The sequence below is a fragment of the Diaphorina citri genome, unplaced genomic scaffold, assembly GCF_000475195.1.
Source record: "Diaphorina citri unplaced genomic scaffold, Diaci psyllid genome assembly version 1.1 scaffold1971, whole genome shotgun sequence".
Lineage (NCBI taxonomy): Eukaryota > Metazoa > Arthropoda > Insecta > Hemiptera > Psyllidae > Diaphorina > Diaphorina citri.
The window spans coordinates 10,099-38,044 of NW_007379397.1; the positions used below are offsets into that span (position 1 = coordinate 10,099).

Here is a 27,946-nt window from a genome sequence, read left to right on the forward strand (position 1 = left end):
TAAACCCTCGAGATATAAACTGTGAACGCTATAACTTTGTCGATTAGTATACCTATTCCATGGTGAAATTGACATCTCCACTAATAAATGAAATGAACATTGTTACTAGTGAAGACGCCAAATTTACAATGCAAAAGTTTTAAATCACAGTATTATTGAATACATGAGAGTACCTAAACGATACATTATACATTATTATGATCTGATAAGAAATTTAATACATGGGAAGGTTGGTAACTATATAACTATTGTAAATTATCTTAATACCTAGGTAGTTATCTAAGTTATTAGATCTTACAAAAACGAATACCTAATGCACCTATGTATCTATAATCTATATCTACCTACCTGGAGCACTGAAGATTTATTCAAGCACACATAATTACACAGTACACACACAGGTAACAAATTTCAACCAATCACACACTTCCCCGGGGCCTAGTCCCTACATGCATATGCATCAGTTCCCTGCACAGTATTGTAATGGGGGAGATCCCATCGCCTCCTATGGGAATACTTCTGCCACAGGATGGTATCCTAGTACTGCCAATGATCCTCGCTTCGCCAGTAAGTACCTTCACTATTCCTTATCATTATCATCCATGTTGCTTGACCATACTATATATCTAGAATATGAATTCACATCTTGATTGTGCTTCTTTTCTTTGATTTTATTGATAACTAATACAATAGATTACACATAATCATTACCCTATTGTGAAGCTTTTTCTGTAACAAGAATGCTCAAAATGTCTTTGATTTTTTAAAGAAAAGTGTAACTACATACTAAAAGTAGGTACCTAACTACCTAACCTACCATAAACTACTGCATTTAGCTCAAAAGATAACTCAAATAATCCAAAAACCAGTTTTTTTTTCTAAATTAACTTGTAATCTCTATCAAACTCTTCTTGTTTTTTTAAAAAAATTATTAGTTTACAAAGTGTTTTTAACTGAAAGAATAAATCACAAATTATCATTTTCCCCCCTCTAAAATACCTTACTAACAATAACTAGAACGAAATATCAATACATCGCAATAATAATATCAACTAACTCAAGTTAACAAAAATTAACCAAGAAAGTTAGCTATTAACATTCACCATAGTTGGTGTTTAATAAGGTGTAAACCTACCTAACTTCCTACTTAGGGATCCAATAATTGTAATCTCGACATCTCATATAAGATTAGATTGAGATTGGCTAATTTTCTATGTGCGAAGTCTATATACAATAGTATAGTACATTCTTCTTCTTCTTCTTCTTCTTCTTCTTCTTCTTCTTCTTCCTCCTCGCCTTTTACCGTGTTCAGACGGGGTCGGCATTTTTCGTCAGCCTCTCTATCAGCCCTTAGCTAGGATGATTGCTTTGGCCTGACATTTGGTTTTGGCTACAAAATTTTACTAGTGGATGCCCTTCGCACTTAACCTTTGCTAATTCTTTAGCAAGGGAAATTTCAGCCTGGTGTTCTCCCTGTTTAAAGTCTCCCCAGCTAGACTCATATATGAATTTTCTATCAATGTACAAAATAAGAAATGTGTTATTATCGTATGGATATCAGTGTAGAAAATATTTCCACATCAAACACGCACTGTAAATAAAAAAAAAGTGTCCAAGATATAAACCACTTCAAACTTAAATCTAAATTTAAATCCAAATCCTCCAAGTGAAGATTTTTTATCGAAAACATAATTAGAACAGTCAGTAGATCTGTAATATTGCACTATCAGTGGAGATGCCAAAATTACCAAATGGAATTACTTGATTCAGTATTTATAAATTGTTTAGAAACATCTAAATGATGTTGTCAGTGACCATCTCAACAGATAAGGAAAGTAAAAACATAATCACGTAGGTATTTTCAAAGTGGTACTAATGGAGATACCAAAATTACCGTATGAGATTACTTTATTTTTTTATAAAGTTCCAACTGTCTACAGTTGGAACGTGAAAAGTTTGAGATATAGGTTCCTCAGACTGTCTGATAGACCTAGGTTTCAAATTTTTTCCAGCACACACTTTCTATCTGTCAGATGGTCTGAGGATGAGTGGTGGCCATAAGATTTACTCTTTGTATTGAACTTTCTTGTAACAATAAAACCACGTCTTCCCCTTTTATGTCCGAACATAATTAGATTCAAGCAATTTCATTCTCCCATGAACAATAATCTCACTCTCCTACCTCCTCCCCATACATAACACAATTATGTGACTCAATAAACACCTCCCATACTCCCAATACTTACCCTGGCTAATGTAATATTATCAGGGCAATCAGGGTAAACGAGCCAATTTATTTTTTATTCCAACAAAACAGGGACTTGGGTACATCCGAAATTTCTGTTACACTCGTAGGTATGTACCTTATAATTACATTAGATTGACATTGGCTAATTTTCTATGTGCGAAGTCTATGTACAATAATATAGTACATTCTTCTTCTTCTTCTTCTTCTTCTTCTTCTTCTTCTTCTTCTTCTTCTTCTTCTTCTTCTTCTTCTTCTTCTTCTCTCATTCTTCTTCTTCTGCATCTTTTCTTCTTCTTCTTACCTCGCGCTTTTACCGTGTTCAGACGGGGTCGGCATTTTGGTCGTCAGCCTCTATCAGTCAGCCTTTAGCTAGGATGATTGCTTTGGGCCTGACATTTGGTTATGGCCTAGCCAAAATTTTTACTAGTGGATGCCCTTCGCACGTTTCCTTTGCTAATTCCTTTAGCAGGGAATTTCAGCCTGGTGTTCTCCCTGTTTTTAAAGTGCCCCCCAGCTGAACTCACATAATACTGATTTTTCTATCAATGTACAAAATAAGCAATGTGTGTTTATTATCATAATATGGATATCAATGTACAGACAAATATTTCCACATTCAAACACGCACTGTAAATAAAAAAAAGTGTCCAAGATTAAAACGCACTTCAAAACTTAAATCTAAATTTAATTCCAAATCCTCCAAGTGAAGGATTTTCTTATCGAAAAACAAAATTCCGGCACACCATTGTGCCGAAATATTTTCTGGGATTTATTTCTTTATTTCATATTATTTCTCCACATTAAGTGGTGGATTTGATTTTCCGAGATATTCCGAATTCGTTTTTCTTTTCTCCATTGTAATTCATCGAATTATATATCTAATTGTTTAACGAATTTAACAATTAAAGGATACTGTGTTTGGCCAATCGAGGCATTTCAGAACCATGTAGGCCACGCGTTTTCCTGACATCGTCGTTGTTTGCCATAAACTCCCTAACGGATCGCGATTAGATTAAAATTTGGAAAATTCGCGAAACAGAAATGCGCGAAATTATCTCATCTAAATTTTTGTAGGCCATCTACGATTAGCGTTGGCGGCTTGTGCTCTGGTAATAACTCCCGAATTTTATGTTTTAAGCCAGTGTGGTCTAAGAGTTTAATGAACGCCAAATCAGCCTCCTTTAAATACCTAATTTTCAAAACGGCCACCTGTTTTAGCACGTTCTCAAATATGCTGCTCTCGTCTGTCGGTCTGCTCCCCTGGTTAGTTTGAATAAACAACGATACTCTCTCCACATGATTCCACTCTTTCAACTGAAAAACTAAAAACTGCCCGGGTCCAAGCATTTTCCAACTAATAAATCTTTGTTTTCTGTCTTGCTTCACACCAACAATTTTCCTCCGCAAATCTTTAGAGTCAAATAAAAAAAACAAAATAAAAAAAGAAAACATGTCCACATGTGTGTGCGGAAATCGGAGCATGTGTGGGTTTTTTTTTTTTTTTTTTTTTTTTTTTTTCAATTTATCTAACAATCCTAACCCTTTCAAGGTTTATGTTTATCTAACGCGATTGAAATTTTGAAAGCAAGAAGCATGTGTTCATACTGTCAAAACGGACTGGACTAAAGAACTGTGTTTTGTTATTTTGTAAGAAAAAGCCCTGTTTGTCCCTCCTGTTTATTATATTTTCTAAGAAAGGCCTCTACCTCTGATTAATATTAAAAAAAAAGCTCTCAGATATTTCGGAAAAAAAACCTCGTGCCCAGATACCAATCATTGACCAAGTTGCTTAATTCAGTGATCAATCGAGCCAGCGTGCAGGGTAGGGGTAATAGCATATTGAATGCAACAATTTCCGATGGATCACTGAAGTTAAGTAACGTTGCGCATGTTTGGTATGCAAATGGGTGACTATCTGGACAATCGCGTGCTGCTGGCTTTTTCTGGCCCCAATCAGGCTCGTGAGAATAATGTGGAGAGGCGGTTTAGCTTGTCGTCGAATAGAGTGTAAAATCCGTGTCATTGATAATTCCATTTTAAAGTGACATCAAAACTCTATCAAACAAACTGATCCATCCGTCACAGGAATTGTTGCATTCAGCGTTCCATAGCTGGCTTGTAATGTCCTCTACATTTGGTGTTGTGACTATCTGGACAATCGCGTGCTGCTGGTTTTATCTGGCCCCAATCAGGCTCGTGAGAATAATGTGGAGAGGCGGTTTAGCTTGTCGTCGAATGGAGCGTAAAATCCGTGTCATTGATAATTCCATTTTAAAGTGACATCAAACCTCTATCAAACAAACTGATCCATCCGTCACAGGAATTGTTGCATTCAGCGTTCCATAGCTGGCTTCTAGTTTCAAATAGAAGGTAGAAGCTATTGTGTAAACCACGCCTGTACTGTGCAAGTATATCTGTGTATTAGTGTGTGTCCTATATCTCTACGATATAATACATAGATGTAGATATCTAAACTCTTCTGCGATGTTGCATTTTTTAGACACTGTTTCTGTTGTGTGAATTATTGTGGCAACATTCTACAAGGAAAAGTTCTAGGTATAGGTAAACCGCCCATTCCGATCATTGCAAATACTCGTACATATGATTAAATGGTCAGCAATATATGAAACAATGCTTATTTAATACACAGTTCATTACTGTTCAAAGCTTCAAATAGGAATAAAAAGTCCCCCAGCAATAATTACTTCTCAGTGACTTTAAACCTCTGTCAAAAAGATAGAACTGGATGACACCTCTGTTGTTATTTGCCTCATGGGAAATGTAATTGACCAACATTTAGGTAGATAGGTATATTTATGTAGTAGAAAGATAGTAATATACATGGAATACGTGATGTCATGACTGTTAGGAGTTCTGACTTTGCGACATGCATAGTACAATGTTGTGACTTGTGACATGCATAGTACAATGTTGTGACTTGTGACATGCATAGTACAATGTTGTGACGTGTGACATGCATATTACAATGTACCTGTCACTGGTGTGACAAATGTCAACAATGCAACTGCATTAACAAATGAATGCGCATTATACTGGGCAACATTTTAGTTCAAATGAATTTGTATGTCCCTGTTTCATAATGAACTTTACCCTTTGCATTTCCCCAAAGTTATAGAATAAAGCTCAATGTGATTTAGGGGCTTTAGGGGAATGAAAACAATTAGGCCTTGAGAAAACTCAAATATTCTAATGATTTGCTTTGTTTTTACCTGAGTTTTCTCTCATGGAAGTTCGCAATTGTATACTCGTAATAACTGGGCATAAGACAAATACATTTCTAAAATATTCTAAATTATTCAGAAACCAATGGTTAGATAATAGATACATTATACGTTATCCAGATGGATATGGCAGCAATGAGTCATCAACCCAAAATGAAAGAACCAATCAGAATGCGAGAATTCCTTGCATTCATAGTACAATGTTGTGACGTGTGACATGCATATTACAATATGCCTGTCACTGGTGTGACAAATGTCAACAATGCAACTGCATTAACAAATGAATGCGCATTATACTGGGCAACATTTCAATTCAAATGGATTTGTATGTCCCTGTTTCATAAAGAACTTTACCCTTTGCATTTCCCCAAAGTTATATAATAAAGCTCAATGTGGTTTAGGGACTTCAGGGGAATGAAAACAATTAGGCCTTGAGAAAACTCAAATATTCTAATGATTTGCTTTGTTTTTACCTGAGTTTTCCCTCATGGAAGTTCGCAATTGTATACTCGTAATAACTGGGAATAAGACAAATACATTTCTAAATTATTCAGAAACCAATGGTTAGAATCTAACCGTTAGATAATAGATAAGTACCTATTTCGAATTTAACAAGAACACAAATATCCCCTGATGTAAAATGGACCTTGAGGACTAAACAGAATTTAGAAGCTAGGAGGTTTGAGCATGACTTGACAAGAACTGAAAGAATACCTAAGGTATGAAAATGTAAATAATAAAATCTCTGCTTGAATAAACAAAACAAAATCACACACACAGCATACCAGCTAGGTTTTGGTGTGCCTTCGAATTTAACAAGAACACAAATATCCCCTGATGTAAAATGGACCTCGAGGACTAAACAGAATTTAGAAGCTAGGAGGTTTGAGCATGACTTGACAAGAACTGAAAGAATACCTATAGGTATGAAAATGTAAATAATAAATTCTCTGCTTGAATAAACAAAACAAAATCACACACACAGCATACCAGCTAGGTTTTGGTGTGCCTAACAGTGTTCCATTCTAAAACCTAACAAAATAGATATATCTACAATTCTATATGGTAGATAGTCTTGGATATTGGGTTCTGACTTCTGATATTGCTGCATTCTAGTTTTTTAGTAAGCCGTAGGACTTTCTCAGAAAAATGGTCCCTGCGGTGTCCCTAAAGATCCGATGGGGCTCAAAATTGAATAAGAAAATTGCCTTTGAGCGCTTTAACTACTGAACATTCAAAATAGGAAAAACCAATTGTAATTTCTTCCACCTCTTCAATGTAAATAATAAATTCTCTGCTTGAATAAACAAAACAAAATCACACACACAGCATACCAGCTAGGTTTTGGTGTGCCTAACAGTGTTCCATTCTAAAACCTAACAAAATAGATATATCTACAATTCTATATGGTAGATAGTCTTGGATATTGGGTTCTGACTTCTGATATTGTTGCATTCTAGTCTCTTAGTAAGCCGTAGGACTTTCTCAGAAAAATGGTCCCTGCGGTGTCCCTAAAGATCCGATGGGGCTCAAAATTGAATAAGAAAATTGCCTTTGACCGCTTTAGCTACTGAACATTCAAAATACGAAAAACCAATTGTAATTTCTTCCACCTCTTCCATTGCTTACATTTAAAACCGAGACAATTCCGTCTCCTTGTAAAAACACAGGATATAAGTTTACCATGCGTTGTTAGGCCATTGAACACCCCACTCTCCATAACACTTTGTCTCTATAGATATTGGAAACAAATCGTCAGGCTGGGGGATGTTAAAATCGTCTGGCTAGGGGCCGTTAAACAGGGAGTAGACCAGCTTAGTCTGGCTGGGGGACTATAAACAGTGTTGAGTACGAAGGGCATCCACTCGTAAAATTTTGTAGCCAAGACCAAATGTCAGCCCAAAAGCGATCACCTTAGGGCTGATTGAGGGCTGACGAAAAACGCCGACCCCGTCTGTACACGGGAAAAGGCAATGCGATATGCATTATTATCGTAACTGATTTACTGGGAGTTTTCCACGTTTGGAAACTTAATAGCTTAAAACTACAATAGGAGGTATAGTAGTCGATTTATTAACATAATTTCTATACACAGATCCATTTCCCTTACCTATTCCTCACTCCATGTTACATATTAACCACCAGAATGTGTTATGAGAGAATTTAAGAATTATTTAACCGGGAATGGTAAAATCTTGCGCCGGCGCCGCAACACGTCAGTCAGAAAATATTCGTCCGGCTTGGATTCAAACCCAGCACTTCCGATTCGAGAATTATGCTGGCTTCTAGACATTTCTAGACTATTCCGAAGCCCGAATTCGCTCTTAATTCCAAAAGGACTCGTCGATTTTTGAACATACAGCGCTAGGGCGCCAGCATGCATTTTTGTGTACAACTCGTGAACGCATAACTCGCAAGAATTCGTCAACCCGAGTTCTCTGAACAACCCAGCATTAGCGCTCTGGAGTGTCCTAAAGATAAATGAATACCTACCTGGAGCACTGAAGATTTATTCAAGCACACATAATTACACAGTACACACACAGGTAACAAATTGTGCAGTGAATTGTAAGAACTCACCTATGGCCGATCTTACCACTAATAATAGTTAACACAGTGTCAAGGGTTTTCTTTTTACGTCACCCATTTGATTTACACCAGGCCAGTATTTCTTGAACTTAGGATTAACTGAAAAATCTCTGTGGTAAGATCGGCCATTTATGCCGGATCTTTAAACAGAGAGTTGATCCAGAGTGACCGACAAAAATACTGACCCACAAATCCTCCCTATTCCATCCCCCTAGTTCGAGTTAGTAGTTACAAATCCTGGGAGCCTGGGACAATTATCCCCATCATCAATATTATGACACATTATAGAGCATTATCTTGATCTTAATCCAAGCATACGATATATTATTAATTTATATCAGCACCAGTGAACCAGTGTCGATGCCGTAGCTAGGATAAAGGTGTGATAAAGCCAACTACCTATAGGCTGGTCCACTCTTCGTCGTCATGTGCGAGAAAAAAAAAGTCATCCCCACTCAGATGCTGAGATGATGCTGGTACCAATAATGGGGATTCAAGAAATACCTATCCCCTTAGTTAATTTTGTCCTCTTTTCTTGTGTTTCATCGATACCTATTTGTCTGTTTCATTTATTAACACTAGTGTCGCAGCTAGGGAAAATGTCGGGGGTTATTGAAGAGACGAAGTGAACTCCAAGTTTTGAATTCACATTTTTTTCTTTTAGTTTGTCTGTTTCAAAATACCTAACTCACAAACGGCTTGTGCAATTTGGTTAAATAGTTCAAGGCTTAAAGCATTTCTTTAGGTAATACCTACCTCACTCGTGGATTTTAAGCTCGATTAGGAGCCCTTTTTTTAGTGACTTCTATAGTTCACTGATCTACCTATCTATAACTAGTAAATTTGTAATTGATCGTGATTGTTTACTTTCTAAAACCACCTCTAACTTACGCTAGCGATTAAATTAAATGTTGTTTTCAATCAAATTCAACTTTAAAGCCTTTACATCAATAACTTCATGATGAATTTGTCACATATCATTCTGAACTCCCCCTATACCGCCGTCAGCAAAATATTAATATAAATTCTCCCATCATAACAACAATGATATAAATATTCCCACTACTTTACAAAATATAAATAATATTCAACGCGTGTGTTATGATCACCTCTTCCATTGCTTACATTTAAAACCGGGACAATTCCGTCTCCTTGTAAAAGCACAGGATATAAATTCACCATGCGTTGTTAGGCCACTGAACACACCACTCTCCATAACACTTTGTCTCTATAGATATTGGAAACAAATCGTCAGGCTGGGGGATGTTAAACAGGGAGTAGACCAGCTTAGTCTGGCTGGGGGACTATAAACAGTGTTGAGTACGAAGGGCATCCACTCGTAAAATTTTGTAGGAAGAAGATTGGAAACAAAAGAATCCTTACAACAGAAACCATGCGGCAGGAAAGGAAATTAAATAACGATTACATAAAACACAAACACAGCCCAGAGGTTAAACAATGAACAAAATGGAATCATGGCACAACAAAGTAACAAATTCGAGAACAACACAGGTAAACAGTGTTGAGTACGAAGGGCATCCACTCGTAAAATTTTGTAGCCAAGACCAATTGTCAGCCCAAAAGCGATCACCTTAGGGCTGACGAAAAACGCCGACCCCGTCTGTACACGGGAAAAGGCAAAGAAGAAGAAGAAGAAGAAGAAGAAGAAGAAGAAGAAGAAGAAGAAGAAGAAGAAGAAGAAGAAGAAGAAGAAGAAGTACAAGAAGAAGAAGAAGAAGAAGAAGAAGAAGAAGAAGAAGAAGAAGAAGAAGAAGAAGAAGAAGAAGAAGAAGAAGAAGTTTGGAAACAAAAGAATCCTTACAACAGAAACCATGCGGCAGGAACGGAAATTAAATAACGATTACATAAAACACAAACACAGCCCAGAGGTTAAACAATGAACAAAATGGAATCATGGCACAACAAAGACTAGCTGAATTCCGTCGCTTCGCTCCGGAATCCCGCTAGTTCATCCCGAGGCATGGCCAAACTTGTGAAATTCGAGAACAACACAGGATTCTATCATCATGACAATAAACAACAACAACATGGTAGACTAAACATCTATCCAATAGCGAGAGAACATACCCGGGACCTTATGGCCCCAGTATTACATTGCGCCGATTAAAAAGAACCAGGCAACGGGTTTAACATCAATTCAATTTTATTTTATTGTGATTGTTACAACATTATACACAATTTACAATTAACTATGTACCTATGTTATTTCACTTTACAGTCAAGGAACTTTTACATTGCATTAAAATAAAAAAAACGTGTGATTTAGTAACTTTTTACTTTCCTTATTTGAATTTGTCCACTTTTTGAAAGACAACACAGGATTCTATCATCATGACAATAAACAACAACAACAACATGGTAGACTAAACATCTATCCAATGGCAAGAGAACATACCCGGGACCTTATAGCCCCAGTATTAAATTGCGCCGATTAAAAAGAAGCAGGTAACGGGTTTAACTATGTATGTTATTTCACTTTACTGTCAAGGAACTTTTACATTGCATTAAAATAAAAAAAAAACGTGTGATTTAGTAACTTTTTACTTTCCTTATTTGAAAGATATTTTCGGATTTACCTAACCCTATTTCGTTAAAATTGCTAAATTTTAAAGGTCTTTTTCACACTTTCTAACCGTGATCCGTACGAGATAACCTCCTGAAAGTTCGTTATTGTATTATTTAATTAATATTGAGGTATATTATATGTACATACATAGTTATGTAAAAAATTCTTTTGAGTTGAAGATCGGTATGATTTGTAGACCGGTGCAATTTGAATATCGCCATCTCAAGACCCCATGCCCACCGGAGTTATTAAAGACTCGTTTCTGTTCATTTTGTCTCCTGTATATCCTCTTTGTATTGTTTCTCTTTGTTTCCACATCATTTAACAATCCTGCTCCTGAGTCCTGAATATTCCAAAAGGACTCGTCGATTTTTGAACATACAGCGCTAGGGCACCAGCATGCATTTTTGTGTAGAACGTACAACTCGTGAACGCATAACTCGCAAGAATTCGTCAACCCGAGTTCTCTGAACAACCCAGCATTAGCGCTCTGGAGTGTCCTAAAGCTGACGACCAGGAGGTTAACATGAGACTGTAGAAGTGTAGAACCAAGGATAGGAGATACATAGGTCCTGGGGTTAATATCATAATGTCACCCCATCTCGGCATGACATCCCATCAACAAAATGACGGATAATGAATTTTAAATTTATGCAAAGAGAAGGAGGAGGAGGAGGAGGAGAAGAAGAGGAGGAGGAGAAGAAGAAGAAGAAGAAGAAGAAGAAGAAGAAGAAGAAGAAGAAGAAGAAGAAGAAGAATAAGAGACGTATAGGAGGAAGAGAAGGCGGTAGAGAAGAAGAGGAGAAGATGAAGGGGAAGAGGAGGAGGAGGAGAAGAGGGATGAGGAACATGGTACAATTTATTCATAGGATTTCGTGTTAGAAAGAGAAAGGGAACATAGGCAAACATCTGCATTGGACAGAGGGGAATCCTTACAAGCGACTATAAGACCGTATGGCCCAACCCAAATGTTCCTGTACTGTGGAATCATCAGAATTTTGTTTCCAAGCAGATATTACCATGGTCTCTCAGAGACGGTCTCCATGAATTTACTGTTATTCCATCATATTTGGAAAATATGATTCCGTAAATATGACATCTCCACCAATAAGTGAGACCAACATTTTACTGGTGGATGGTGGAGGTGTTAAATTTCGGAAACTACTTTTTAGCCCGTCCTTCCTTTTTACTTTCTATTATGTACTTGTTTTTGGTTGGCCTGATTAAAATATTTCATTATTTTTAAATTAAACCCTCGAGATATAAACTGTGAACGCTATATCTTTGTCGATTAGTATACCTATTCCATGGTGAAACTGACATCTCCACTAATAAATGAAATGAACATTGTTACTAGTGGAGACGCCAAATTTACAAAGCAAAAGTTTTAAATCACAGTATTAGTCAGCTCCCATGGCGTAGTGGTCACTGCGCTCGCCTTGCACGCGGGAGACCCGGGTTCGATTCCCGGCGGGGTCAAGTTGGCGTAGTGGTCACTGCACTCGCCTTGCACGCGGGAGACCCGGGTTCGATTCCCGGCGGGGTCAAGAAATTTGTATCTGCAAAGGATTGATTCCGTGACTGGCTATTGCGTGGGGCCCACTCAGCCTCGTGAGGAAAATGAGTAGCTATGACATGTAAATGCGCATAGCGACCGGTGCCAGTCCAAATGTTGTATGAACAATGGCCCACACTCAGCCTCGTGAGGAAAATGAGTAGCTATGACATATAAATGCGCATAGCGACCGGTGCCAGCATGGTAGGTAAACCTCGTGAGGAAAATGAGTAGCTATGTAATATAAATGCGCATAGCGACCGGTGCCAGCATGGTAGGTAATTGGGAGCTGGATTATTGCGATACCTATATGTATTTGGAAAAATCCTACAAATGCTGCAGTGAGCACCAAAGTTGTGATATAGTAACACAAAGAAAGACATTTATTTATTAAATCACAGTATTATTGAATACATGAGAGTACCTAAACGATACATTATACATTATTATGATCTGATAAGAAATTTAATACATGGGAAGGTTGGTAACTATAACTATTGTAAATTATCTTAATACCTAGGTAGTTATCTAAGTTATTAGATCTTACAAAAACGAATACCTAATGCACCTATGTATCTATAATCTATATCTACCTACCTGGAGCACTGAAGATTTATTCAAGCACACATAATTACACAGTACACACACAGGTAACAAATTTCAACCAATCACACACTTGATATTCAAAATCTTCAGCCTCTAGTTTCAAATAGAAGGTAGAAGCTATTGTGTAAACCACGCCTGTACTGTGCAAGTATATCTGTGTATTAGTGTGTGTCCTATATCTCTACGATATAATACATAGATGTAGCAGTAGATATCTAAACTCTTCTGCGATGTTGCATTTTTTAGAAACTGTTTCTGTTGTGTGAATTATTGTGGCAACATTCTACAAGGAAAAGTTCTAGGTAAACCGCCCATTCCGATTATTGCAAATACTTAACATATCATTAAATGGTCAGCAAAATATGAAACAATGCTTATTTAATACACATCAGTTCATTACTGTTCAAAGCTTCAAATAGGAATAAAAAGTCCCCCAGCAATAGTTACTTCTATTATTGTAGTCGAATTCTAAAAAAGATAATGGACATGAAATTTCAGGGGATATGAATCCGCGACCTTCTGGCTACCAGGCAACAACGGTGTGCTCATTAGTTTACCAGCTAATCCCGCTATAACACCTAAATATTGTTAACATGATGAAATGTCATTTTATACGTGCACATTTTTCATGTACCTTTACTTGGATAAAGTTGGATGTGTATTAAAATAAATAAATAAACTACCCACCAACTTATTTTAAATGCAATAAAAATGCAAGTTTAAAATTCAAGAAAAAGAAGGTAGGGGAGAATGCGTCCACACCTCACAATGTTTGCTATCGCATTAATTTACCAGCTAATCCCGCTATAACACTTAAATATTGTTAACATGATGGAATGCCATTTTCTCCGTGCACATTTTTCATGTACCTTTACTTGGATGAAGTTGGATGTGTATTAAAATAAATAAATAAACTACCCACATTTTAAATGCAATAAAAATGCAAGTTTAAAATTCAAGAAAAAGAAGGTAGGGGAGAATGCGTCCACACCTCACAATGTTTGCTATCGATTTGAAATGCAATAAAAATGCGAGTTTAAAATTCAAGAAAAAGAAGGTAGGGGAGAATGCGTCCACACCTCACAATGTTTGCTATCGTAAAATGCCATCTCCTCCACCTCCCTTCCCCTCCCCTCTCCATTCTCCATTCTCCCCTCCACCTCCAGAGTTTTAGTGGAGGCCCGATATTGTTTACCACTTCCACACATAATATGCTGTCAAAAGCCTTGGCATCCGTAGCTTTCTCATGCGTGTAGGGGTAGCCCAGGATTTTCATGCTTGTCAAAAACACTTACCACAACCTCCACCTCCAGAGTTTTAGTGGAGGCCCGATATTGTTTACCACTTCCACATATAATGTGCTGTCAAAAGCCTTGGCATCCGTAGCTTTCTCATGCGTGTAGGGGTAGCCCAGGATTTTCATGCTTGTCAAAAACACTTACCACAAGATAGTATCAGGGAAGGAGAGGAGGGGAGGGGGGCTGAGATGAATATGTGGTCACTTCTCACTCTCACTGAATCCTCAGTTTCACTATAGCCAGTAGTGCAGTGAATTGTAAGAGCTTACCTATGGCCGATCTTACTACTAATAATAGTTAACACAGTGTCAAGGGTTTTCTTTTTGACGTCACCCATTTGATTTACACCAAGCCAGTATTTCTTGAACTTAGGATTAACTGAAAAATCTCTGTGGTAAGATCGGCCATTTATGCCTGATCTTAAAACAGAGAGTTAATCCAGAGTGACCGACAAAAATACTCACCCACAAATCCTCCCTATTCCATCCCCCTAGTTCGAGTTAGTAGTTACAATTCCTGGGAGCCTGGGACAATTATCCCCATCATCAATATTATGACACATTATAGAGCATTATCTTGATCTTAATACAAGCATGCGATATATTATTAATTTATATCAGCACCAGTGAACCAGTGTCGATGTTGTAGCTAGGATAAAGGTGTGATACTTATTTATTAACACTAGTGTCGCAGCTAGGGGAAAGGTAGGGGGTTATTGAAGAGACGAAGTGAACTCCAAGTTTTGAATTCACATTTTTTTCTTTTAGTTTGTCTCTTTCAAAATACCTAACTCACAAACGGCTTGTGCAATTCGGTTAAATAGTTCAAGGCTTAAAGCATTTTTTTTTTTTTTAGGTAATATATACCTACCTCACCTACTGTAGAGATAACCGGGATAATGGGGAAGGGAGAGACAGTTTAGATATAGGAAAACCAGGTAATGAAGGAGAGGGAAAGATCTTCTAAGGGGAAGGGAGAGACAGTTTAGATATAGGAAAACCAGGTAATGAAGGAGAGGGAAAGATCTTCTAACATTTTACGAAAAGGGAGAAAAATCAACCAGTCTCTATTTCACGTTAGGATTCTCCCGCCATGTAGGTAACTTTTTTGAAAAATTCCAAATTCTCGATATTTCAAAATCGAATTTTCTTTGAACCTGAAACGCCCCAATGCTGCCCCCTACAGGCATAAAAGCAAAACATAACTAATTAAATTTGGCCTTTCATGAAAGGCTGACAGAATGTCTTCTTCACCATCACATTTACCTAGAGGTACTACTTAGCATACGTAATATGTATAGATAGATGTGGTTGCCCAGGAGTTATCATACCCATCATATTGTAGGTATGTTCCAACGTAATGTGTACAGATTTGGAACTTATGTGTTTGGTAAGTGGTAAATCTACAAATATACCGAGAAGCATCAGTAATGTAGCTAGAAGCATAGTCTCTATTTCACGTTAGGGTTCTCCCGTCATGTAGGTTACTTTTTTGAAAAATTCCAAATTCTCAATATTTTTCAAAATCGACTTTTCTTTGAAATCTTTGAACCTGAAACGCCCCATACTGCCCCCTACAGGCATAAAAGCAAAACATAACTAATTAAATTTGGCCTTTCATGAAAGGCTGACAGAATGTCTTCTTCACCATCTCCAAAATTATTATGTCATCCTATCTCGTTTCCTATACTGTCAACTGACTGCCTAAATACATGCTTGTCTTTCAAAGTGATATGAAGGCCAATTTCAATGAACCGGCAAGTTGCATGCATTTATGATAGAACTATAGGAATTTGAAACACAGGACATATGTAACTAATCTTAAGCCACAGCCTACCACACCACTATTTCTAGGATATTTCTACGATTATTTACCATACCACTGGCTCAGGATACCTTTATTTACCAAACGCAGTAGGTAGATTCCAAACAGTACTATTATGCCATCCTATCTCGTTTCCTATACTGTCAACTGACTGCCTGAATACCATGCTTGTGTTTCAAAGTGATATGAAGGCCAATTTCAATCAACCGGCAAGTTGCATGCATTTATGATAGAACTATAGGAATTTGAAACACAGGACATATGTAACTAATCTTAAGCCACAGCCTGCCACACCACTAGGATATTTCTACGATTATTTACCATACCACTGGCTCAGGATACCTTTATTTACCAAACGCAGTAGGTAGATTCCAAACAGTACTCACTTAAACTACAATAGTGGATTGTGTGCTTAGGTCTAAATAAACACTGCGTCTACCATTGTAATATCGGTGGACTTGGTGAGAATACCTACTGCTGATCAAATCTGTAGATTCTGTATTTCTGTAGTAGACCATTCCATTCTTACCTTGCAGGTTGCAGGTATTTGTAGATGTAGATATTGTAGATGGTTTGTAGGTAAGTAACTGCAAATGAGGTTGAAAAAATGTGTTAGGAACAAATGTCGATCCCAGAAAGAAAACACAAGGCTAAATTTTACCATTTTACTCAAACTCGAATTACCAACTTCTTGCCTCAAGATCCACGAAAACCACAACCTACTTCACTCAAATTAGCCTGAGGTTAAAAGTTGTCTTATTAGCGGTGTGATTGAAAATTTTGTTCTAGGAGAACAAACAATTACCTCAATAAATTTGGGTCATCTACTCTAAATTCTTTGATAATTCGGGTTAAAACGCACTGGCTCCCCAGTTCAAAACCAACAATCCCTACAATCGCCCTGCTGATGAAATCTGTAGATTCTGTATTTCCATTCTTACCTTGTAGGTTGCAGGTATTTGTAGATGTAGATATTGTAGATGGTTTGTAGGTAAGCAACTCCAAATGAGGTTGAAAAAATGTGTTAGGAACAAATGTCGATCCGAGAAAGAAAACACAAGGCTAAATTTTACCATTTTACTCAAACTCGAATTACCAACTTCCTATATGTATTTGGAAAAATCCTACAAATGCTGCAGTGAGCACCAAAGTTGTGATATAGTAACACAAAGAAAGACATTTATTTATTAAATCACAGTATTATTGAATACATGAGAGTACCTAAACGATACATTATACATTATTATGATCTGATAAGAAATTTAATACATGGGAAGGTTGGTAACTATAACTATTGTAAATTATCTTAATACCTAGGTAGTTATCTAAGTTATTAGATCTTACAAAAACGAATACCTAATGCACCTATGTATCTATAATCTACATATATCTACATAAATGAATACCTACCTGGAGCACTGAAGATTTATTCAAGCACACATAATTACACAGTACACACACAGGTAACAAATTTCAACCAATCACACACTTGATATTCAAAATCTTCAGCCTTCAGCCTCTATAGTTTCAAATAGAAGGTAGAAGCTATTGTGTAAACCACGCCTGTACTGTGCAAGTATATTTGTGTATTAGTGTGTGTCCTATATCTATACGATATAATACATAGATGTAGCAGTAGATATCTAAACTCTTCTGCGATGTTGCATTAATTAGAAACTGTTTCTGTTGTGTGAATTATTGTGGCAACATTCTACAAGGAAAAGTTCTAGGTAAACAGCCCATTCCGATCATTGCAAATACATATGATTAAATGGTCAGCAATATATGAAACAATGCTTATACACAGTTCATTACTGTTCAAAGATTCAAATCGGAATAAAAAGTCCCCCAGCAATAGTTACTTCTATTATTGTAGTCGAATTCTAAAAATGATAATGGACATGAAATTTCAGGGGATATGCGCGATATGCATTATTATCGTAACTGATTTACTGGGAGTTTTCCACGTTTAGAAACTTAATAGCTTAAAACTATAATGTCAACTACAGTAGGAGGTATAGTAGTCGATTTATTAGCATAATTTCTATACATAGATCCATTACCCTTAATACCTATTCCTCATTCCATGTTACACAACCCTCTGGATCTTAAACATGACATAGTGTAAAGTAAACATGAAGACTCCACTGCTATAGTCAAGCAATTTGTGTTCAAGCTAAAACAAACACTAGGGGGAAATGTTTAGTAATGGGATATTACGGACATGATGTGGAGATATTATCATCTACTTTATATCTTTAAATATTATCCAAAAGAATAGGGATATGATCTGAGAAGTGTTTTAGAATAGAAGGGGGGGAAATATGAGAGCAAGTTTTAGGAGCTTTCGGAATTCCGTGTCGTCTTCATCATAGACTGCATATCTACTACGTGTTTTAGATGGATTTGAGAAATTACCTACATGACTTACTTTCCTTCCTATAGGATAAGGAAAGTAAAGAAATTGGGGCAGTTTGAATGTCCCAAGGATAGGAGATACATAGGTCCTGGGGTTAATATCATAATGTCACCCCACCTCGGCATGACATCCCATCAACAAAATGACGGATAATGAATTTTAAATTTATGCAAAGAGAAGGAGGAGGAGGAGGAAAAGAAGAAGAAAAAGAATAAGAGACGTATAGGAGGAAGAGAAGGCGGTAGAGAAGAAGAGGAGAAGATGAAGGGGAAGAGGAGGAGAAGAAGAAGAAGAAGAAGAAGAAGAAGAAGAAGGGAGAAGAGGGATGAGGAACATGGTACAATTTATTCATAGGATTTCGTGTTAGAAAGAGAAAGGGAACATAGGCCCACCTCTTCCATTGCTTACATTTAAAACCGAGACAATTCCGTCTCCTTGTAAAAGCACAGGATATAAGTTCACCATGCGTTGTTAGGCCAATGAACACACCACTCTCCATAACACTTTGTCTACTCTATAGATATTGGAAACAAATCGTCTGGCTGGGGGACGTTAAAATCGTCTGGCTAGGGGCCGTTAAACAGGGAGTAGACCAGCTTAAAGGAGGAGAAGAAGAAGAAGAAGAAGAAGAAGAAGAAGAAGAAGAAGAAGAAGAAGAAGAAGAAGAAGAAGAAGAAGAGACGTATAGGAGGAAGAGAAGGCGGTAGAGAAGAAGAGGAGAAGATGAAGGGGAAGAGGAGGAGGAGGAGAAGAAGAAGAAGGGAGAAGAGGGATGAGGAACATGGTACAATTTATTCATAGGATTTCGTGTTAGAAAGAGAAAGGGAACATAGGCAAACATCTGCATTGTCAGCACCCTAGACTTCTTAGTAGGAAAGAGAGAGAGAGAGAGGTAGAGAGAGAGAGAGAGAAAGAGGGAGGGAGGGAAAGAGAGAGAGGGAGAGGGAGAGGCTCTCTCTTATTAAATATGAAAAATGCCTCAAGCATGTAGTCCTCGAGATTTTGCTGATGGAGGCGAGGGAGGGAGAGAGAGAGAGAGGGAGAGGGAGAGGCTCTCTCTTATTAAATATGAAAAATGCCTCAAGCATGTAGTCCTCGAGATTTTGCTGATGGAGGCAGCAATTTGCTATCAGCATGAAGCATCTTCACCTATCTACTAAGATTTTTCAGATTACCGAAAAGAGAGAGAGAGAGGGAGAGAGAGGGAGAGGCTCTCTCTTATTAAATATGAAAAATGCCTCAAGCATGTGGTCCTCGAGATTTTGCTGATGGAGGCAGCAATTTGCTATCAGCATGAAGCATCTTCACCTATCTACTAAGATTTTTCAGATTACCGAATAGGGGATTTTTTTTTCTGTTGATTTTTCGCGAAGATATTATACAATTCAGCAGAATCTTTACATGGTTATTAGGTACTCAAGAGGGGTGTCCTGGCTGTTGATTTTTCGCGAAGATATTATACAATTCAGCAGAATCTTTACATGGTTATTAGGTACTCAAGAGGGGTGTCCTGGCATATTAGGCCTTCGTATATCGCAGAGGTGTTTAACGTATTTATTGATAAGATTGATACGGATCAAAATCCAGATCATCAAAATTTACCTATAGGTACTACTTAGCATAGGTAATATGTATAGGTAGATGTGGTTGCCCAGGAGTTATCATACCCATCTTATTATAGGTATATTCCAACATAATGTGTACAGATTTGGAACTTATGTGTTTGGTAAGTGGTAAATCTACAAATATACCGAGAAGCATCAGTAATGTAGCTAGAAGCATAAGGTCTTCCAAAATTATTATGCCATCCTATCTCGTTTCCTAATATACTGTCGATTGACTGCCCAAATACCATGCTTGTGTTTCAAAGTGATATTGATATGAAGGCCAATTTCAATCAACCGGCAAGTTGCATGCATTTATGATAGAACTATAGGAATTTGAAACACAGGACATATGTAACTAATCTTAAGCCACAGCCTGCCACACCACTAATTCTAGGATATTTCTACGATTATTTACCATTATACCACTGGCTCAGGATACCTTTATTTACCAAACGCAGTAGGTAGATTCGAAACAGTACTCACTTAAACTACAATAGTGGATTGTGTGCTTAGGTCTAAATAAACACTGCGTCTACCATTGTAATATCGGTGGACTTGGTGAGAATACCTACTGCTGATGAAATCTGTAGATTCTGTATTTCCATTCTTACCTTGCAGGTTGCAGGTATTTGTAGATGTAGATATTGTAGATGGTTTGTAGGTAAGCAACTGCAAATGAGGTTGAAAAAATGTGTTAGGAACAAATGTCGATCCCAGAAAGAAAACACAAGGCTAAATTTTACCATTTTACTCAAACTCGAATTACCAACTTCTTGCCTCAAGATCCGCGAAAACCACAGCCTACTTCACTCAAATTAGCCTGAGGTTAAGAGTTGTCTTATTAGCGGTGTGATTGAAAATTTCGTTCTAGGAGGACAAACAATTACCTCGATAGATTTGGGTCATCTACTCTAAATTCTTTGATAATTCGGGTTAAAACGCACTGGCTCCCCAGTTCAAAACCAACAATCCCTACAATCTACGCAAGGCTAAATTTTACCATTTTACTCAAACTCGAATTACCAACTTCTTGCCTCAAGATCCGCGAAAACCACAACCTACTTCACTCAGATTAGCCTGAGGTTAAAAGTTGTCTTATTAGCGGTGTGATTGAAAATTTTGTTCTAGGAGGACAAACAATTACCTCGATAAATTTGGGTCATCTACTCTAAATTCTTTGATAATTCGGGTTAAAACGCACTGGCTCCTCAGTTCAAAACCAACAATCCCTACAATCTACTTCATATCAACAATCACACGGAATATTATCTGATGGTCTTGACGTTATCTAAACATCAACTTCCCGTGAGTTCCCATTCATAATAAACAACACTATAGCTATATCAACCTAGCTACTGAATTGAGTATACAACAATGAGAAATGCCCCGGTCCTAGAACACAATGGAAACCACACATCAGCAGCAAACCAATCTCAGATTCAATTACTCAGTGGTGCCCAACGCATGTGGGCTTGAGTAGTCGATTCTCTCAGGGGGGCTCTCTGATTTTTGGGCCATTGGTTTTGCTTTCTTTTGTCATGTTTTTAGTGTTTTTCCTACCTCGGTGGTGTAGTGATCAAGGCGCTTTATCTAATAATAATATTTCCTAAAAAGATTAGCAAAATAGTTGAGATATAGAAAACAAGGGAAAAAACACCGATATCCCGTATCTCCTGAGAAAACTCTCGTGTAGGTACGTACTAAAACTTGCCAAGACACAAATTTAATTTTGCACTATTAAAATATACATTGTTCAGATGTCTTTTAATTGTGCTGAGCATAACTGCTTCATGACGTTCCCTGCTGAATACACTATGCTAAAATTTATGACTTGACTTGGCCTCGAACCACCAACCTCCAGATCCAGAGTCCACCGTGCTAAGTATTGAGGTTGGGTTATGAAACTTTATATTCAAGAACCTCAGCCTTAGGTGACCGAGTTGAGTTGAATTTTGACTCCCAGTCCCAGGGTTGAAAGTTAAGGGATAGCAGGTCGATTGAGATTGAGAGGGTGAACAATCCATTCGGAACAAGTTTCGGGAAAATTTCGAGTAAAAAGAAAAGAAATTAAGACGAAATGAAAATCAATATGAGAGAGAGAGAAAAGGAAAGGGGACTATTGCAGGACTATTTATGTTTATCCAGATGATGGAAGAACTAAGAGCCCTACACACAAAATGCCTTCACACAGAAAAGAAGAAAGATCCTCATCATCCTCCTTGCAAACATTTTAAACATTTTCCATATCAAAGGCGCTCTAGATATCAATTTGAAAAGGAAAACTTTAGGAGAGGAGAAAAAAAAGTTTCCTCCTTGTTGAAAATGCAACTAAAGTCCCGAGTGGTACTCATATGATGAATATGTACTCTTGTGTGTTGAACGCAAGTTTCCTCCTTGTTGAAAATGCAACTAAAGTCCCGAGTGGTACTCATATGATGAATATGTACTCTTGTGTGTTGAACGCAAGTGTTCAACCTCAGCCGAGGTAGTATGGGATTTTGTCCTCATATACAAGTATTTAAGAATTTGACCACACAATAAACAATAGAGATTTAGGGTTTAGGAGGCAGATTCTGTTTCTGGCGTTAACCTCACCTACATGGTTTAGCTCAAAATGTCAACAAGTTGAATTTATCAACTTTGCTTTTGTTTCCGTACTTACGACCCACATTCTACCTAATACTTTTCAAGACTTTGGGTTTTGACAAGATTAAGTTACATTTTGGTCATCCCTTCTTCCCGAACCCTCACACCCGTGTCCCGTGATGTGTTATTCTAAGCCGCGGTTATGATCCAGGTCTACAAAGCCGGAGGATCCGGGTTCCTATACTTTTCAAGACTGTGGGTTTTGACAAGATTAAGTTACATTTTGGTCATCCCTTCTTCCCAAATCACACCCGTGTCCCGTGATGTGTTATTCTAAGCCGCGGTTATGATCCAGGTCTACAAAGCCGGAGGATCCGGGTTCCTAATGAAAATCTCCTACATGGTTTAGCTCAAAATGTCAACAAGTCGAATTTATCAACTTTGCTTTTGTTTCCGAACTTACGAGCTTACGACCGACATTCTACCTAATACTTTTCAAGACTTTGGGTTTTGACAAGATTAAGTTACATTTTGGTCATCCCTTCTTCCCAAATCCCGAACCCTCACACCCGTGTCCCGTGATGTGTTATTCTAAGCCGCGGTTATGATCCAGGTCTACAAAGCCGGAGGATCCGGGTTCCTCACACCCGTGTCCCGTGATGTATTATTCTAAGCCGCGGTTATGATCCAGGTCTACAAAGCCGGAGGATCCGGGTTCCTAATGAAAATATTATTCCACCAGGTAACGCATTGACAATAGAAAACCATTCCACATTTCATTCATTCGGCTTTAAATCAATGTTATTTTTAATTTTAAATCGTTTTCAATGGTAAGGAAGTGATTTTAGGTCGAACCTGTGAGGTTGTCATCGGAAAGTGTTGGGTTTGATGCTTTTGTATGAATGTCCAAGGAATGTATTGTGTGAGTCTCTTTGCATCATTATTATCATCGGCCTAGTCCCTAGTATGAGCGGTTTCATGGAGATTCGTTCAATCGTATAAGCTTAATCCATCTTTTTGATGCTTTTGTATGAATGTCCAAGGAATGTATTGTGTGAGTTTCTTTGCATCATTATTATCATCGGCCTAGTCTCTAGTATGAGCGGTTTCATGGAGATTCGCTCATTCGTATAAGCTTAATCCATCTTTTAGGGCTATTTACCCCTACACTAAGCCTTAAAGTTGGCTTTTTGTGTACGGAGTTAGCTGGTTCCTAACTAACTGAGCTGGAAGATCCGGGCATTTGTGTACGGAGTTAGCTGGTTCCTATAACTGAGCTGGAAGATCCGGGCATTTGTGTACGGAGTTTCCTCCTTGTTGAAAATGCAACTAAAGTCCCGAGTGGTACTCATATGATGAATATGTACTCTTGTGTGTTGAACGCAAAACATTTCCTAAGCATTCTTAGCGTACAGAGAGGGTTTTAATAATATAAATAGGTATGCACTTTGCTCCTAAGAAAAGCTCATCACACAACCTTTGAAAGCTTCTATTATGTGGATGTCTTGGTGTATTTAACTAGTATAATGTTCTATATGCCTGTGCCTTTTCATTTCCCTTCTGAGTATGTAGAGTGGTCAGTTTGGAATGTTACTCTGCCTGATTAACCATACGGATATAGGCAGAATGTGTTCAGCTGATGTGAGTTCAACTACAAATCGTTCATTACAAAATGTTCTATGCCTGTGCAGCCTGTGCCTTTTCATTTCCCTTCTGAGTATGTAGAGTGGTCAGATTGGAATGTTACTCTGCCTGATTAACCATACGGATATAGGCAGAATGTGTTCAGCTGATGTGAGTTCAACTACAAATCGTTCATTACACTTGATTTATTTGATGTAATGTTTCTTAGAAGTGGGGAAATTACGTAGAATGTAACGAAGTAATGTTCTATATGCCTGTGCCTTTTCATTTCCCTTCTGGGTATGTAGAGTGGTCAGATTGGAATGTTACTCTGCCTGATTAACCATTATTATGTTAAGGCGGTCTCTTCCTGATCCCTAATGTGCCGCGTCCATTTTAGTTTAGGACTATTGTACTGCAAGAAAACCATACGGATATAGGCAGAATGTGTTCAGCGGATGTGAGTTGAGTTCAACTACAAATCGTTCATTACACTTGATTTATTTGATGTAATTTTTCTTAGAAGTGGAGAAATTACGTAGAATGTAACGAAGATGGAGATTGGTTGAAGTTGAAATAATTCAAACAAATGAGCACAGATTTGGAAGTATGGCCTTCGTTAGAACAAAGCATGTAAAGTGAACTTGGAATTAGATCATCCTTAAGAGTGCAGTGACTGAATTTCCACTCTTCGGATCGGGTTTTGCAAGAACACACGTACATAAATTTTGGTCCTCTGTGCGGCACAGCTATCAATTATTATTATTTTGAACACAATATGCAAATTCCTAAATAGGCACCTATTGGTAATACTTTTTCAGGGTTGAAAGTTGAAGGATAGCAGGTCGATTGAGAGGGTGAACAATCCGTCCGGAATAAGTTTCGGGAAAATTTCGAGTAAAAAGAAAAGAAATTAAGACGAAATGAAAATCAATATGAGAGAGAGAGAGAAAAGGAAAGGGGACTATTGCAGGAAAAGGAAAGAGAGAGAAAATGTTACAGGAATAACAGGAGGAGGAGGAGGAGGAGGAGGAGGGGGCAATATATACCGTTGTGTGTTTTTCAGATTCAAGTACCCATCCTCAGTGTCGAAGCTGTAGAGATAACCGGGGAAGTTGAAATAATTCAAACAAATGAGCACAGATTTGGAAGTATGGCCTTCGTTAAAACCAAGCATGTAAAGTGAACTTGGAATTAGTTATTAGATCATCCTTAAGAGACCAGTGACTGAATTTCCACTCTTCGGATCGGGTTTTGCAAGAACACACGTACATAAATTTCGGTCCTCAGCCTTCGTTAAAACAAAGCATGTAAAGTGAACTTGGAATTAGATCATCCTTAAGAGAGCAGTGACTGAATTTCCACTCTTCGGATCGGGTTTTGCAAGAACACACGTACATAAATTTTTGTCCCCTGTGCGGCACAGCTATCAATTCGGTCCTCTGTGCGGCACAGCTATCAATTATTATTATTTTGAACACAATATGGAAATTCCTAAATAGGCACCTATTGGTAATACTTTTTCATTGGACATTACAAAGGACAAAGTTAATTTGTCATTCATTTGGTAGAAAAGGCTATCAATTATTATTATTTTGAACACAATATGTAAATTCCTAAATAGGCACCTATTGGTAATACTTTTTCATTGGACATTACAAAGGACAAAGTTAATTTGTCATTCATTTGGTAGAAAAGCATTAATGAATGCATCTGGTAATATGCTCACATTGCTCACAAACCTCTGTACTAAGGTAGATAAGTAGATACCTTTTTTTTTTTAATTTTCCCTAGGACTGCAAAGTACTTGTAATATTGTCGTCCAAATGAAAAGCCATGAGGATTTGTGAGACGCATCATCAGGGGGTGGTAAACTTTACATCCCGGTCAAAACGAGGAGGTAACGAGCTACGGAAGTTAGAATGAAGGCGCGACAGAAACAACGAGCAATAAATAGGGGAAGAAATCGTCCAAATGAAAAGTCATAAGGATTTGTGAGACGCATCATAAGGGGGTGGTAAACTTTACATCCCGGTCAAAACGAGGAGGTAACGAGCTACGGAAGTTCGAATGAAGGCGCGACAGAAACAACGAGCAATAAATAGGGGAAGAAAGAGAGGAAGAGGAGAAAAGGAGGAGGTAGAGGAGGGATGAGGAAGAGAGGAAGAGGAGAAAAGGAGGAGGTAGAGGAGGGATGAGGAGAAAAAGGAGGAGGGAGAGAAAGGAAAAGCTGACGATGTTTGTACGCAGGGTTACTAAGGAAAATATGTAATAAAAAAAACTATCGATGGCGCCGACTATCGATAGTTCTCCTCCTCTAATCTATCATAGTACCTAGTATCTTAAAAAGTATTAAGCCGTGGACCGAAAAAGTGTAGCCCATATTGAAAATCTCATCTCACAACTTCAGTCCTAACAACGCGCTGTATCATACCAAATTTACAACCCCCTCTACTTCTACTATGTAGGTATGTCAATACCATTAAGCTTAAATTCAGTATTACACCTTCTTAATCTTCTGAATACTCAGCCATGCACAAGCACTGTCTCGGCCGAGCACCTTCTCGGTACGGTATGTATTGGAATACGGCCCTCAATACCATTCAATGAAAGAATCAGCTGAAATACAGAGGGAAAATCAATATGGAATTGAAATTCAAACACTTCAGCACCGGGTCAATGACCTTGACCTAGTGGTAAACACAAATGTGTGCCAGCACTTGGCAAGTGGTAGGTATTTATAGCAGATAATACTATGGATGTTACAAGAGCTTTCGAGACGCATTCCGCCTGGGTGTCTGACAAAAAGTACTAGAGAGAACAATAGGGAAGTATAAAGTATATGTACAATGTAGATATTACTCGTATCTAACTACGTATATTATGTACAGATTGTGCAGTATTATAGTTATTATACGTAATGATTCTGCGAACGTTAAGTATTAAGGAAAGTTGAATTTCCATATGCAAAATACCTACTTCGTTAGTAATGTGTGTAGAACACATCTGAAGCGAGTTTACAGTGAACGTGGGTTCAATCCCAGCTGCCGTATGGAATTTAGTCCTCAATATACCTACATAATTTGAACATTCGAAAACTCTTATACCGCCTGATTTTGCAGTCACTTTTACCACCTGTCTAGTGATTCCACAGTCACCCCTATCTTATGGAACCTGGCCTAACCTCTCCCCCCTCTTCTGCCCCCCCAGGCACAAAGTTCTCCCCGTCGGGTTGCTGTTCCAGTGTTAGTCAAGGACGGTAAGCCATGCTCCGGGACAGGCGGGGAGAACCAATCCTCCAATAGTCAACGAACCAACCAATCACACCAGGGTATGACCAGTAGTGGTCACTGCAACAGTCCAGTCTCCAGTCAGCAGATGCAACAATGCAACACTCTGATGGCATCCTATCAGCGGCCAAGTAGCATGCAACATCATCACCAGCAGCAAGCCAACATGTGCACGTCCTATCTGCCTTTGCAAGGGCGGGCCTGGTAGGAATCGTACTTTTCAGTAACTGACCAATATTAACTTTCGCTCTTGTTTTAGCCTGGATTTTTGTATGTCTATGCCCAGGACCACTGTTTTAAGTCAAGATTTAAACCAGAGGGATAACCAACCTGATTGGTTGATTTAATCACCATTTCATCCATGCAAATTAAAATTTTCATCCATGCAAATTAAAATTTTCATCCATGCAAATTTAATGTTAAAAGATTTGGTCATGGGCGTAAGGGTGGCGGTGGCAGCCTTACAATGCAT

The 27,946-nt window shown here is 38.0% G+C and overlaps 1 protein-coding gene across 1 annotated transcript; it reads left to right on the forward strand.

The window, feature by feature from the left end:
• The first annotated feature begins 449 nt into the window (after positions 1 to 449).
• On the forward strand, positions 450 to 27,946 carry LOC108253500. The gene is made up of 2 exons (XM_017447590.2): positions 450 to 563; positions 27,395 to 27,946. The coding sequence occupies exons 1-2, from the start codon at positions 450 to 452 to the stop codon at positions 27,680 to 27,682; spliced, it is 402 nt and encodes a 133-aa protein (XP_017303079.1). The 3' UTR covers positions 27,683 to 27,946.

Excerpts from the sequence above, each read along its gene's own strand:
- LOC108253500 (XM_017447590.2), top strand. The coding sequence starts at position 450 with ATGCATATGCATCAGTTCCCTGCACAGTATTGTAATGGGGGAGATCCC. Across the intron at positions 564-27,394 it reads CTGCCAATGATCCTCGCTTC|GCACAAAGTTCTCCCCGTCG; the intron begins GCCAGTAAGTAC and ends CTGCCCCCCCAG.